General features: G+C 47.7%; 1 protein-coding gene across 2 annotated transcripts in view; it reads right to left on the bottom strand.

Annotated features, from left to right (window-relative positions):
- The window catches only part of LOC140428369 (beta-1,4-galactosyltransferase 5-like), a 116463-nt gene that overhangs the window by 27201 nt on the left and 73353 nt on the right, over positions 1-15909 (bottom strand). For both annotated transcript variants that reach the window (XM_072514758.1, XM_072514759.1), the window contains exon 3: positions 1985-2098. In XM_072514758.1, coding sequence (XP_072370859.1) covers positions 1985-2098 — 114 coding nt within the window. The remainder of the gene's footprint in view (positions 1-1984; positions 2099-15909) is intronic.

Raw genomic sequence — 15909 nt, 5'->3', positions numbered from 1 at the left:
AATATGTTTTGCGGTGGCATCATGCTGGAGTTAGTGGAAATTGACGGAGGGTGAGCCTTTGAACACAGAAGGGGTGGAAAGCGAGGAAACGCAGGGCCCCATCAGGGTTCTGGGAGGGATGGGACTGGATGAGGGCAGGGTTGCTGGAAAAGGGTCAAATCTGGTTGAGTGCCCTTCCAGTCACAGGGTGGGGGAAGTAAAAACTCAGTTGGGGAAAAAGGTAGTCATGACAAAAGGTTTATTTTTGAAAGTGAAATCATCAGAACAGATGTGAAGGAGTGGGGGGGGGGGGGGGGGGGGGGGGCCTGACAGCGGCGGTGGGAAGCTGTGGGAGTCAGTGGGCTTATAATGAATATTGGAGGTTAGCCTATCATTGGAAATGGAGACAGAAAGGTCAACGAATGGAAAGGAAGTGTCGGAGATGGAACATGTGAAACGGAGAGTGGGTGACCATCAGGAGCAAAATCAATAACGTTTTCCAGGTCCACGAGAGCATGTAGCGGCACCGATACAGTCATCAGTGTAACAGAAAAAAATAAATTACGGGAGCAGGCCAGAGTCGGACTGGAACAAGGAATGTTCCACATAACCCATAAAAGGACAGGCATAACTGGGGCCCATGCAGGTACCCATAGTTGTGCCTTTTATTTGTGGGAAGTGAGGAAAGTTAAAGGAGAAATTGCAAGCAGAGTATTTCATTTTTATTTTAGGTACTTCCATGACTCAGACTACTTTTTGACTGCACTCAAACAGCTGCAACATAGTGTAAAGCAATCACCACATACCTGCTTAAAGACACCCTTGGGCCTTCTGACATGCACTGTTTGTACATTTGTTGTACAATTTCCTTCTCCCACACGATCCCTCTACCTTACTCTAGGTGTGCTTAGGCCTACCACAGCATCCCATTGCTGCTTTAAGACGACTGGAAGCCACAATTAGACCCCTTCCTCTTCTGCATAGATTTATACTATACGAGGTGAAACATTAATTTATCTGCTTAAAGGGGAATCCGATCTTAAAAAATAAAAATATATCTTCCTTTACAAATACAATGTAATGAACGGTTTGTCTTTTGGGTTTAATCTTACATTACATCCAATAGTGATCAATTCATATATTTCCATGGATTCTATTCTATTAAGTCTCATTTGAGAGTATCTTTAAGAAATAGGTGTTTACTACTGTAGTGATGTCAGAGAGTGGGTCGAGCTGGGCTGTCTGTCAGCTGTTTACTTTCATTTTAGGCTGTTTGCTGCAGGCTGTGTTTTAGTTTCGTTTTCAGTGTTGGAGCTGAAGCCAGACCAAGCAGCTGTACTGCTGTTCTCTCTGCCATCAAAAGACTATCTCTTGATCATTTGGTGAATTCAGAATTATAAATGTTTTCAGTGGTAACAGCCCGGAACAGCCTCCCCGACCAGGCACCGGAATGTGGCGACTAGGGGCTTTTCACAGTAACTTCATTTGAAGCCTACTTGTGACAATAAGCGATTTTCATTTTCATTGTGACTTTAACCGGATGTGCTTCTGATAAAGGTTTTGTTTTTAAGTTGTATGGATGTTAAAAAGGAAAGCTTAAAGGTTTACTTAGTGTTGTAGTCTTTGGGGGTTGTATTTGAATTAATGGTTGCTAAGACGTTCACTGTATGTTTTAAAAAGGTTAACTTGAGTTCATAGAATAAACATTGTTTTGCTTTAAAAAATACTTTTCCATTTCTGCTGTACCACACCTGTAGAGTGGGCCGTGTGCTCCCCATACCACAATCTATTAAAAGTTGTGGGTCAGGTGAACTCCATGATACACTTTGGGGTTCTCTAAACCCTGGCCCATAACATAGGTGCTTGGGAATCCATGCTCAAATATTGTGGTACTTCTGTACTAGAGAAAAGTCCAACTGTTTTGGAATGGATAAAATAATTCTTACTTAGGTTATTGGACACCTTTCAGTAGATTTACACTAACCTGACTTGTTCAAATACTCACTCATAGAAGGAAGTCTTTCAGGACACATGGTGTTTGCTTGGTAGGTAAAATCTTCAGGAAGAAATGTAGTGGTTTGTAGATAGGATTCACTGTGATTTAAATCATCCGGATAATCTGAAAAGAAAGTGCAGAGCCCAGTAAACTTCAGAACTTTAGGCATGTCACAAGTAAAACTGCAACACATACGTTAATATCAGGATTCCACACAAGTACCAGTGTTATGTCAAATACAAAACATTTTACTTGCCATTCAAAAGTTCTCTAATTTCACAAAAGCAAGATATTGCAATCCATTAGACTTTAGGGGTATGTACACAGTCTTATTATCTACCGACTATATTTGTGCAAATATTTACTGTGAGCAAATAGTGTTTCCCTACTTTATGCACATATTAACTTCCTGCCGGGGCAGCACGGTAGCTAGCACTGCTGCTTCACAGTGCAGAGGTCCCAGACGCGCCGGAAAACGGGGCTGGCAGGTCAGAGAATCCCACCCATGATCTTTTTTAAAAAAGACTAGCCTCTTTAAATTAGGAACCCTTTGAACAATTCCCTCTGCTTTTGTTCAACTGGTTACCTATTCAAATCAAGCAGCAAAATAATCCGATGACCCACCATCAGAGCTTGACCAAGTTGCCCCTTGGTGGTATCCAACAAGACTGAATGAATACAATAAACAGAGCAAGGGACTCGCTCTAGTTTGAAAATGTCACAAACCAACAATCCAAAAGGTCGCAAATGCCCAAGTGAAAATCATTGGATTGGATTTTGTTTATTGTCACGTGTACCGTAGGTGCAGTGAAAAGTCTTTTTTGTGAGCAGCTCAACAGATCATTAAGTACATGAAAAGAAAATACATAATAAGGCAAGACAAGGTACACTATGCAACTACATAATGGAATCTAATTTGCTGGGAGGTAAAATACATCTTCAAACAATTCCGTGATGCCATTCAGAACAACAAAAGGAGAAATGTATTTTTCTGACCTATGGAGGTGTTGGGTTCATTCATGTAAAATAGCCCCAACTAGGAGTGGAATAAGGCCTAACTAAACAAAATAAGTACATAGGCAGGCTGCAACCCAGCAATTATCCGGTCCATAAAATAGTGAGCTGCAATATATTTCTGCTAGAATGATCATTTATACAACTGTTATTTTCTCTCGTGTGGAGTCACTGTCCCTCACTGTTAGATTGCAAGCATCAACCTCCTCATGGAAAGAACACGTCCTCCTACTTGTTATATTAAATTTCCATTCAACTAATGCTCCGTTTTGCATGCTTACATGGTACAGGAGTCATTGTTTTATTTTAACCAATGTGACGCTTCTGCAAAGACAGAACACACCAACATGATTCTGAAGTCGCTGCCGCTCTCGCCGACAAAGTATACCACGAGCCCGGTGGTGGCGGCAACGCTAAGGATCTGGGGCCAGTGGAGTCAGGGAGGGAAAGGTGTCGGAAATACACCAGGAGTTGAAAGAAGAGGGGGAAGCGCTGGTAGAAGAGTTGAAGGGTAAATGGGAGGAGGAGATAGAAGAAGGTCTGTGGGCTGTGTCATGATATTCAAACACACACATCATGATAGACAGACCAACAGACAAATCAGCACACACAACACGACAGCCAATCACAGACAAGGACAGAGACAGTATAAGAGAAGAAACACGACACCTGGTGGCCAGTCCATCTAGAGACCAGGACAAGGACAGGACCTGATTAACAACACACTCAGGGAGTCACCACGTGCAGAGTATCAAGACAGAACTGTAAATAGCATGTTAGAATAAAACAGCGTTGTACCAAATACAACCGTGTTGGCTCATCTGTACATCAGAGCACCCAACACCACATGGTACCTAGTGAGTGGATCGATACCTGCCGGCAAAGCTGCCATCCTGAGCCATGGACATCACCAACAAACCGCAGCCGTTGCAAGTCGCTGGGAACCTGGGCACCAATTGGAAGCTCTTCAAGCAGAGATTTGAACTGTACATGTGAGCCAACGAAAAACAGGGTGCCTCGGACGAGACAAAGATTGCGATGCTCCTCACTACCGCAGGTCAGCACGCCATCGACGTACACAACTCATTGGTGTTCACGGAAGGCGAGAACCAATCCAAGTATGACACGGTCCTCCTCAAGCTCGACCAGCACTTCAACGTTGAGGTAAATGAAAGCTTTCAGTAACGCCTGCAAGGTAAGGATGAACTCTTTCAACCCTTTCTGACGCACCTCTACATACTCGCGCAGTCCTGCGGTTACGGCAACACCTCAGAGTCCATGATCCGGGACCAGATCGTTTTTGGCGTTGCCTCCAGTGGCCTACGCCAGCAGCTTCTTAAAATTAAAGGCCTGACCTTAGCATCTGCGGTGGAAGCCTGTGTCCTCCATGAAAATGCGACCAGCTGCTTGCCCAATTTCAGGCGACCGAATCGGCACGGAGGGGGTCCCTAGCGATCGAATCGGCAAGCCAGGCCGCCCACGAGGCCGAACGCATCCAGGCAATCGAGTATCTCCCGGCCCGCGGCCCGGACGAGGGCGGCCGTTTTGCGCGCTTTGAGGTCTCCTACATTTGTGCGCGCCAAAACCAACGGCAACATCGAGGGACGCACTGCGCAGGCCCGCCCGATGCAAGACCGAACTGCGCATGCGCAGCGGCGTAACGAAAGCCGTGACGTCATGACATGCGGCAACTGTGGAGCTGCACATTTAAAAGGGCAATGTCCTGCAAAAAACCGACAATGCCTACGCTGTAGCAAGATGGGCCACTACGCTGCCTACTGTCGAGCGGTTCAACCGATGGATCCTACACATCTCCAACAACCTCGCAGACACGCAAGGACCGTCCAGCCCGCACATCAGGACATCCAGCCCGATGACACAGATGACCAAGATGCCTTCCGGGTTGCGGTCATTGATGTGAACAGGGTCAACACCATCAATCCGGCCGATGAATGGAGTGCCACCCTGACGGTCAACCGATCGCAGATCACTTTCCGCCTGGACACTGGCGCATCCGCCAACCTCATAGCATATTCAGCATTCCATGCCATGAAGGTCAAACCACCTATCCAGCCATCCCGGTGCAAGATGGTCGACTACAACGGGAACGTTATCCCGGCCATGGGATCTTGCCAGCTCCAGGTGACACACAAAACGCACACGGCCACACTCTCGTTTGAAATTGTTGGCTCATCGAAGGATTCCTTGCTGGGCGCACAAGCATGCAAGGTTCCCCACCTTGTACAGCGAATTATGCCTCTCTCTCCAGACGACACATCTGACTTCCCGGATGCTGAGTTCACCGCAAATCTCCAATCGCTCCTCGCTCACAACCAGGAGGCATTTGAAGGCATGGGAACACTGCCATACACATACAAAATTCGCCTCAAACCAGACGCCATCCCGGTCGTTCATGCACCTCGCAGGGTTCCTGCGCCACTTAAAGACCGCCTCAAGTTGCAGCTGCAGCATCTCCAGGACCAAGGGGTCCTATCCAGGGTCACGGAGCCCACGCCATGGGTCAGCTCCATGGTGTGTGTCAAGAAGCCCTCTGGCGAGCTCCGCATCTGTATAGACCCTAAAGACCTAAATAATAACATTATGCGGGAACATTATCCCATACCTAAACAGGAGGAAATCACCAGTGAAATGGCCCAAGCCAAAATATTCACCAAACTGGATGCTTCCAAAGGATTTTGGCAGATCCAACTGGACCCGTCCAGCCGAAAGTTATGCACCTTTAACAACCCTTTCGGCAGATTCTGCTACAACCGGATGCCATTTGGCATCATCTCGGCATCCGAGGTCTTCCACAGAATCATGGAGCAGATGATGGAAGGCATCGAAGGGGTGCGCGTATATGTGGACGATGTCATCATCTGGTCCACCACACCGCAGGAGCATATACATCGTCTCCAATGCGTTTTTGCCCGCATACGGGAAAATGGCCTGCGCCTCAACCGAGCCAAGTGTGCCTTTGGCCAGACCGAATTGAAGTTCCTGGGGGACCACATCTCCCGATCAGGGGTCCGTCCCGATGCAGACAAGGTAAGCGCCGTCACAGCCATGCCGCGGCCGGCCGACAAGAAAGCTGTACTACGATTCCTGGGCATGGTCAACTTCCTCGGGAAATTCATTCCCAACCTTGCTTCCCACACAACGGCTCTGCGCCATCTCGTAAAAAAATCTACAGAGTTCCAGTGGCAACATACACACCAGCTGGAATGAGAGAAGCTCAAACACAAACTAGCCACGGCACCAGTGTTGGCGTTCTTCGACACATCTCGTCCCACCAAAATCTCAACTGATGCCAGCCAATCCGGTATTGGAGCAGTGCTCCTGCAGCGAGATGACACGTCGTCATGGGCCCCGGTTGCCTATGCATCACGGGCCATGACCCCTACAGAACAGCGCTACGCGCAAATTGAAAAAGAATGCCTGGGCTTGCTAACTGGTTTGGACAAGTTCCACGATTATGTATATGGTCTGCCACGATTCAGTCGAAACTGACCACCGCCCCCTGGTCAACATAATAAACAAGGACCTGAACGACATGACCCCTCGCCTCCAGCGCATCCTACTTAAACTCAGGAGGTACGACTTCCAACTGGTCTACACCCCAGGGAAGGACCTCATCATGGCGGATACCCTATCCCGAGCAGTGAGTACACCACCAGATGCGGAGGGGTTCGTATGTCAAGTTGAGGCACAAGTGGCCTTGACAGCGGCAAATCTGCCGGCTAACGACTCCAGTCTGGCCCGCATACGCACAGAGACAGCGGCCGACCCCCTTCTACAGCGAGTGATGCGCCACATGACGGAAGGTTGGCTCAAAGGGCAGTGCCCGCAGTTCTATAATGTACGGGATGACCTAACCACCATTGATGGGATCCTTCTGAAGCTAGACAGGATCGTCATTCCGCACAGTATGCGCCAAATGGTTCTCAATCAAATACACGAAGGCCACTTGGGGGTCGAGAAGTGCAGACGGAGGGCCCGAGAGGCGGTATATTGGCCGGGCATCAGTGACGATATTGCCAACATGGTGCTCAACTGCACAACCTGCCAGAGGTTTCAGCCGGCGCAACCTCCTGAGACGCTTCTGCCCCATGAGCTGGTGACGTCCCCCTGGGCGAAGGTGGGTGTCGACCTATTTCACGCGCTTGGCATGGACTATGTCATCATCATAGACTACTTCTCCAATTACCCAGAAGTCATGCGCCTACACGATCTGACGTCATCTGCTGTCATCAGGGCCTGCAAGGACACCTTTGCTCGCCACGGCATTCCGATGACTGTCATGTCGGACAATGGGCCCCGTTTTGCCAGCCATGAATGGTCGTCCTTTGCCACCTCATATGGCTTCACACACGTGACGTCCAGCCCTCTGCATCCCCAGTCAAATGGAAAGGCGGAGAAGGGCGTTCACATTGCCAAGCGGCTCCTCTGCAAGGCTGCTGCTGCCGGATCAGACTTTCACCTTGCCCTGCTGGCCTATCGATCGGCCCCGCTAGCCACAGGTCTCTCGCCAGCACAGCTGCTGATGGGTCGCACCCTCAGAATAACTGTGCCTTCCATCCTGGCACCAACAACGGACTATGCTACGGTACTGCACAAGATGCAACTGCAGCGTGATCGCCAGAAGAGCTCGTACGATACAAGGGCAACTGATCTTCCCCCCCTGGCCTCTGGGGATAAAGTCCGCATTCATCTACCAAATGGTGGCTGGTCAGCACCTGCCGAAGTTCTCCGACGCGTAGCTCCCCGCTCGTTCCTAGTATGCATGCCGGATGGATCCGTGCGTAGGCGCAATCGGCGAGCCCTTCGCCGCCTTCCACGCTCGCAACGGAACCGTACACACACGCCGGGTCCTCCACTGGTTCCCAAGAGTGACTTCGTGGAGCTGCCACCGACCATGCCCCTTCCATCGCCACCCGTGGCCAGGCTTGCACCTCAGCCGGTGTTTCTCGACCCACCCTTGAGGCGGTCAACCCGAATTCATCGCACACCTACTAGATTGGACTTATGAGACTGTTCACACATTAAAGTTTAGAAACTATTGTATTGTAACATGTTGCTGTTTTATCATTACAGATCTCGTTTGACCGGACCACACTTCAAAGTTTTTTCTTCTTGTTTTGTTATGGTACAACCTCGTTAGCATGACACACCCGACATCGCCCCATGTATATAGTTACGCCACATGTACATGCTGTAAATATCACGCGCACACACTTTTAGCTGCACTCAGGACACATTCATATTTATAACCATGTAGGCACATAATCTTGTAAAAAAAAAAGGGGGGATGTCATGATATTCAAACACACACATCATGATAGACAGACCAACAGAAAAATCAGCACACACAACACGACAGCCAAACACAGACAAGGACAGAGACAGTATAAGAGAAGAAACATGACACCTGGTGGCCAGTCCATCTAGAGACCAGGACAAGGACAGGACCTGATTAACAACACACTCAGGGAATCACCACGTGCAGAGTATCAAGACAGAACTGTAAATAGCATGTTAGAATAAAACAGCGTTGTACCAAATACAACCGTGTTGGCTCATCTGTACATCAGAGCACCCAACACCACAGGCTGATTAGGTAGGGTTAATTCCTCCTCCTCGTGTGCCAGGCTCAGCCTGATACAATTTAAGGTGGTCCACAAAGCGCACTTGACGGGGGCGAGGTTGAGTAGGTTCTTTGGGGTAGAGGATAGATGTGGAAGGTGCTCAGGGAGCCCGGCGAACCAGGTCCATATGTTTTGGTCATGCCCGGCACTGGAGGGGTTCTGGAGAGGAGTGGCGGGAGCAATATCTCAGGTAGTGAAAGTCCGGGTCAAGCCAAGCTGGGGGCTAGCAATATTTGGAGTAGTGGACGAACCGGGAGTGCAGGAGGCGAAAGAGGCCGGCATTCTGGCCTTTGCGTCCCTAGTAGCCCGGCGAAGGATCTTGCTAATGTGGAAGGAGGCGAAGCCCCCCAGCCTGGAGGCCTGGATAAATGATATGACTGGGTTCATAAATTTGGAGAGGATTAAGTTCGCCTTGAGAGGGTCTGCGCAGGGGTTCTACAGGCGGTGGCAACCGTTCCTAGACTATCTCGCGGAGCGTTAGAGGAAGGTCGGTCAGCAGCAGCAGCAACCTTGGGGGGGGGGGGGGGGGGGGGGGGGCACGTCCTGGGAGAGGGGGGGGCGGGGAAAGTGGGGGGGGGGGGACGACTGCCTGGGAGGGTGGATGAGCAAGAGATAACATGAAGGGTTGGGGAAACTGGCACGTACGGGTGAGGGCCAGTGTACAAAGCTGTGTAAATATATCATTTTGCCATGTATATATCTTGCTCTGCACGATTTCCCTTTTTTTTTGTTTCGTTACGAGGGGGGGGTTATTGTTTGTAAGGGAGAAAAATGGTGTTAAAAAACTTTAATAAATATATATTTTTGAAAAAGACATGATTCTGAAGGAGAGAGAGAGAGATATAGAATAGGAGCAGAATCAGAGGAAATTTGGTGCGCTAATATTAACCTTCATTTGTGCTTAAGCATGCTTTCTAATAACCCCCTGAACTGGTTACCATAAAAGGATGCAACTCCTTCATAGTGGAACCAAAGCACAGTTCCATCTCACGAGACTTTTAGCCTGAAGTCCTAACAAGAGGATCATAGTTCCTTTCTTGACAGATCATGTAAACTTCCTCCTGTTGGGCCTGATGAAGAATACATTCACCAATTGTGCAATATTAGATGCATGCACACATCACAAGAATAGAACATAGAACATACAGTGCAGAAGGAGGCCATTCAGCCCATCGAGTCTGCACCGACCCACTTAAGCCCTCACTTCCACCCTATCCCCGTAACCCAATAACCCCTCCGAACCACTTTGGTCACGAAGGGCAATTTATCATGACCAATCCACCTAACCTGCACGTCTTTGGACTGTGGGAGGAAACCGGAGCACCCGGAGGAAACCCACGCAGACACGGGGAGAACGTGCAGACTGCGCACAGACAATGACCCAGCGGGGAATCGAACCTGGGATCCTGGCGCTGTGAAGCCACAGTGCTATCCACTTGTGCTGCCATGCTGCCCAAGGATACCTTCAAGGTTTTACCTCCTGGATTTGAATAATGCTTCCAAGGGGTACAGGTACAGTAAATGGAAAAAGACAATCAAGATACGATTTCTGCTCCGCAAGAAAATTAACTAATCACGAGACTAAATCCATTGATGTTGTGATATCCTTGACTTTGTCATCAAGCATGCCGACAAAGAGTGGGACTGCTGTTGTCTGGCAAACTGACCTCTACCTCACAACAACTCAGACTTTCCTCCTACCTCCCCCTAGCCCATGACTCCACCACCTAGCATCAAGCCATATTTTCCAGGACTGTCGCCAACTCCTCTGGAGATATTCCCTCCACAGCTTCCAACTGGTCTCCCAACTGACAGTTCACTTCTACCTCCTCCGCAAAATCCACAAACAGGACTGTCCCAGTGGGCCCATCATGTCAGCCTGCTCCTGGCCACTGAACCCATTTCTTCCCATCTTGACACCTATCTTGACACCATGGTCTCTCCTCTTGTTCAGTCCCTTCCTACCTACATCGGTGATTCCTCTGGTGCCCCACATCATAACAACTTCTAGCTCACCGGCCCTAACTGCCCTGTTTACCATGGATGACCAATTTCTTTATACCTCCATTCCCCACTAGGATGGTCTGAGGGCTCTCCACTTCATCTCGAACAGAGGCCCGAACAATCCACACCCACCACCACTCTCCTCCATCTGGTGTTCTCGGTGAACAATTTCTCCTGTAACTTTTCGCATTTTGGCTTCAATGTTCCAGTGAAGCCCAACACAAACTGGAGAAACAGCACCGAATCTTCCAATTAGGCATGTTACAGCCTTCAGGATTTAACACCCAGTTCAATAACTTCAGACTGTGAACTCTCTCCTCCATCTTCACCCCATTTTTATTTCCATTAATTTATTTTTATTTCTTCCATCAATCTGTTTTTCCCTCAACATTATCTCCCCTCCCCCCACCCATCCCGGACCATCTGTTGCCTGTTCCTGGTTGTCCTTTGACACACTGCTTACCCCTGCTCTGCCATCAACACATTCTGATCGCTTAATGTACCACTATCAGCACCTTTCTGGATCATTACCACCACCAAATTTCCATTTCCTTTGTCTTTTTGTCCATGACATCTTTGTCAGTCTCCACCTATCGCTGGCCCTCTTTTCCAGTCCCACTGCTCCATGACCCTCACATCCCCCACAACAGTATAAATCTCATCCCATTTCCAGTTCTCTCTAGCTTTGGCAAAGAGTCTTCCTGACTCAAAAAGTTGACTCCGTTCTCTCTCCACAGATGTGGTCAGACCTGCTGAGATTGTCCAGCATTTTTTGTTCTTGTTTCAGATTCCAGCATCTGCAGTAATTTACTTTTAATGAAATCCACTGTTGACTATCTCAACTGCACCTTTGCTTTAGGATTCAGAAGCAGTATATCCATATATCTGCAGGTGTTTACTCAAGGGATTAACAAGCGCTCCGTTGTGATCATTTGCTTAATGAACGTAATGCACAACATAACCAATTCCCTTTGGAAAAGATGGACTATTTTCTAAACGGTGACAAAATTCATAATGCTGAAGTGCAAAGGGACTTGGGAGTCCTAGTCCAGGATTCTCTAAAGGTAAACTTGCAGGTTGAGTCCGTAATTAAGAAAGCAAATGCAATGTTGTCATTCATCTCAAGAGGCTTGGAATATGAAAGCAGGGATGTACTTCTGAAGCTTTATAAAGCATTAGTTAGGCCCCATTTAGAATACTGTGAGCAATTTTGGGCCCCACACCTCAGGAAGGACATACTGGCACTGGAGCGGGTCCAGCGGAGATTCACACGGATGATCCCAGGAATGGTATGCCTAACATACGATGAACGTTTGAGGATCCTGGGATTATATTCATTGGAGTTTAGGAGGTTGAGGGGAGATCTAATAGAAACTTACAAGATAATGAATGGCTTAGATAGGGTGGACGTAGGGAAGTTGTTTCCATTAGCAGGGGAGACTAGGACCCGGGGGCACAGCCTTAGAATAAAAGGGAGTCACTTTAGAACAGAGATGAGGAGAAATTTCTTCAGCCAGAGAGTGGTGGGTCTGTGGAATTCATTGCCACAGAGGGCGGTGGAGGCCGGGACATTGAGTGTCTTTAAGACAGAAGTTGATAAATTCTTGATTTCTCGAGGAATTAAGGGCTATGGAGAGAGCGGGTAAATGGAGTTGAAATCAGCCATGATTGAATGGCGGAGTGGACTCGATGGGCCGAATGGTCTTACTTCCGCTCCTATGTCTTATGGTGGATATCAGAACATCAGTTAACTAATGCAAATATAATTGCAATTAGCAATATGAGCCAAAATAGCTCAGCAAATACACAAAATATTCAGGGCTGGAATTTCCTTTCATAGGCTTCAAATGACAAGAATTGCTATTTAAAAATTATTGGTCAAATTTGTTTCTGAACAATAAAAAGGAGGAGGGAGGTAGTATTTTATGCAAGATTTACTTGAAGAAGTGAGACATATAGTGTGCTGAAAGTTGGGTAATTTAAACATAGATGCTCTTTTGCTTTCGAACTTTCTCAAGTGTTGAGGAAGGGGTCTTGCTCTGCTACAGGAGAAGAAGCTAGTTATTTGGTGAATAACGTGGCGGAGGTTCAAAAGGTTCAAAATAGTCTGGCAGTTGGTGGCAAGGTTGATAAAAAAGCAAAAATAAAATCTATAATTGAATAAAATAATTCAATGGTTAATTAGAACACATTAAGGATGGCAAGACATGTGATATGTCACAGCTGCAGCAAGTAGGGGCACCTGAATGCCAATTTGATCCAGGGCAAATATGTCTGCAGTAAACGGCTGAAACTTGAGCAGCTTCAGCTCAGAGTTCATGAGCCAGAGGCTGAACAATAGACACTGCGACACATCAGGGAGGGGAAAGTTACCTGTATTCGTTGCACCAGGAGGCAGTTACACCACTTAGGACAGGCTCTTCTGATTTGACCAGTGGTCAGGGAGAGGTATGAGAGACTGAAAGTGAGGCAAATATTAATGGGAGGATAGGAGTATTTGTTTGGATGAAAGATGGGGCTGCAGGGTGGATGAGGCAACTGACCATGATACAGGAGGCTAGTCAAGTGAGGGGAGCGATAAGGAGTGGTAGTCAGGACAGTACAGTCAGTAGGTGATAGAACAGTCAGAGGGATTGACACCATTCCCTGCAAAGATTGCAAGTCCAAACGACTGTTGCCAGCCCAGTGCCAAGGTTCAGGGCTTCAGACGGGATTGAAGGGGCACTTAGTGAAGGGGAGGATCCAGTTGTGGTCCACGAAGGTAACCACATTGAACAACCTTCTTTGTGTTGCCTATGTAAATCAGTACGAGGACCTAGGTATCCAATTAAGAAGCAAAGCCTCAAAGGTCATAATCTCCGAGCCTGAGCTTATTATCTGAGCCACGTGCAAATCGGCATAGGAAAAATTAGATTACAGAGCTGAATACGTCGCTCAAAGACTGGAGTGGGAGGAAAGTGGATTCCAGTTTGTGGGGCACTAACACCAGTACTCGGGAAAGTTGGGACGGTCCACATCTGGGCCTTGCTGGGGCTGGTGTTCTTGAGAAAAAGACAGGGGAATGGCACTGAGTCGTGAGCTTGTTTAGAGAGCCGGTGCAGACAAGATGGGCCAAATGGCCTCCTTCTGTGGCACAACAATTTTGTGATTCTGTGAATTGGATTTCGAAAGACTGTTTTGAGTTTCTGCTAATTAATTAGATGCTAGAACTGACAGTTCAGATGTTCCAACTTAATGCAAACCGAACACTTTACAATTGGCAAGGCTGAACATAGACAGAATTCCAATCCGTAGAGATACTAATAATTCATCAAATGGTTTCTTATTCAGTGAAATTAAGATTTTCACAATGGAATGCAGTGTATTGGGCCACAAGAAATCCCTTCGCTAAATGAAGCAAAACCATCTGATCATAGTATACAGTCAGTTCACGATACCATGGAATCAAATGGGAAACTGATCCATTCTAGCTGAGAACATGAAGGATTTCCAGTTCATCTTAATGATGGAATTAGGAGGATTACCAATTTCTAGAGCATTCATAGATTAAAGCACTTCTAGGTAGGAACAATATTGAAACAGGAATGGAAAAAGACATGTTCTTGTTTGGTCCTGGTTATCTTTGACCTTTGATATAGAATAAAACCATAGAATTCCTACAGTCCAGGAGGCTGCCAATCGGTCCAATAAGTGCACCGACCTTCTGAAAGAGCACTCTACCTAGACCTACTCCCCGCCCTATCACACCCCTGCAACCCCAATTTTTTAAAAAAAAAGTTAATTATAGGAAGTAGGTGCCGCTGATTAGGCCAACATTTATTTCACATCCCTAATTGCCCTTCATAAGGTGGTGGGCTGCCTTCTTGAATCACTGCAGTCCCTGAGGTATTAGGGTGCTGTTAGGGAGGGAGTTCCAGGATTTTGCGAGTGAAGGAACAGTGATACATTTCGAAGTCAGGGTGTTAAGTGACTTGGAGGGAACTTCCAGGTGGTGGTGTTCCCAGGTATCTGCTTCTCTTGTCATTCTAGATGGTCACAGTCACGGGTTTGGAAGGTGCTGTTGGAGGAGCCTTGGTGGGTTACTGAAGTGCATCTTGTAGATGGTACACAAGGCTGCCACTGTTGGTCGGTGATGGAGGGTTTGAATGTTTGTGGAAGGAGGAGCAATCAAGTGGGTTGCTTTGTGGAGTCGAGCTTCTGAAGTGTTGTTGGAGCTGGACTCATCCAGGCAAGTAGAGAGTATTCCATTACATTTCTGACTTGTGCCTTGTACATGGGGGGGGGGGGGGGGGGGGGGTGTCAGGAGTTGAGTTACTTTGTAGCCTTTGACCTGCTCTGGTAGCCACAGTATTAATCGGATTATTCCAGTTCAGATTCTGATCAATGGTAACACCCAGGATGTTGATTGTGGTGAATTCAGTGAAGGTAATTGAATGGCATGGGGAAATGATTAGATCCTCTCTTGTTGGAGATGGTCATTGCCTGGTGTGAATGCAACTTGCCACTTGTCAGCCCAAGCCTGGATATTGTCCTGATCTTGGACATGGACTGCTTCATTATCTGAGAAGACGCAAATGGTTCTGAAGATTGTGCAGTCATCCGCTGCGAACAACCCCACTTCTGACCTTATGATCATAGAATAGAATTCCTACAGTGCAGCACGCCATTTAGCCAATCACGTCTGCACAGATCCTCTCAAAAAAAGCACCCTCCCTAGGCCCACTCCCCGCCCTATCCCTGTAATCTAACTTGTACATCCCTGGACGCTAAGGGGCAATTTAGCGTGGCCAATCCACCCAACCCAACCTGCACATCTTGGGACTGGTGGGAGGAAACCAGAGCACCCAGAGGAAACCCATGCTGACACGGGGAGAATGTGCAAACTCCACACAGTCAGTCACCCAAGGCCGGAATTGAACATGGGTGCCCGGCACTGAGGCAGCAGTGCTAATCACTTGCCACCTTCCTGATGGAAGGGAGGTCATTAAAGTTATAATTTTAAAAAATCAAAGTGCCAAATTCTTTTTTTTCCCCCAATTAAGGGCCAATTTAGCATTGCCAACCCACCTACCCTGCACATCTTTGGGTTATGGGAGCGAGACTCATGCACACCCGGGGAGAATGTGTGAACTCCACAAGGACAGTGACCCAGGATCAAACCTGGGTCCTTGGCGCCATCGGGCAGCAGTGCTAACCACTGCACCACCGTGTCGCCCTAAGGGAGGTCATTGATGAAGCAGCTGAAGACATTTGGGCCTAGGACACTACCCT

The sequence above is a fragment of the Scyliorhinus torazame genome, chromosome 8 (genome assembly GCF_047496885.1).
Source record: "Scyliorhinus torazame isolate Kashiwa2021f chromosome 8, sScyTor2.1, whole genome shotgun sequence".
Classification (NCBI taxonomy): domain Eukaryota; kingdom Metazoa; phylum Chordata; class Chondrichthyes; order Carcharhiniformes; family Scyliorhinidae; genus Scyliorhinus; species Scyliorhinus torazame.
This window is presented reverse-complemented; position numbering and strand designations above follow the sequence as displayed.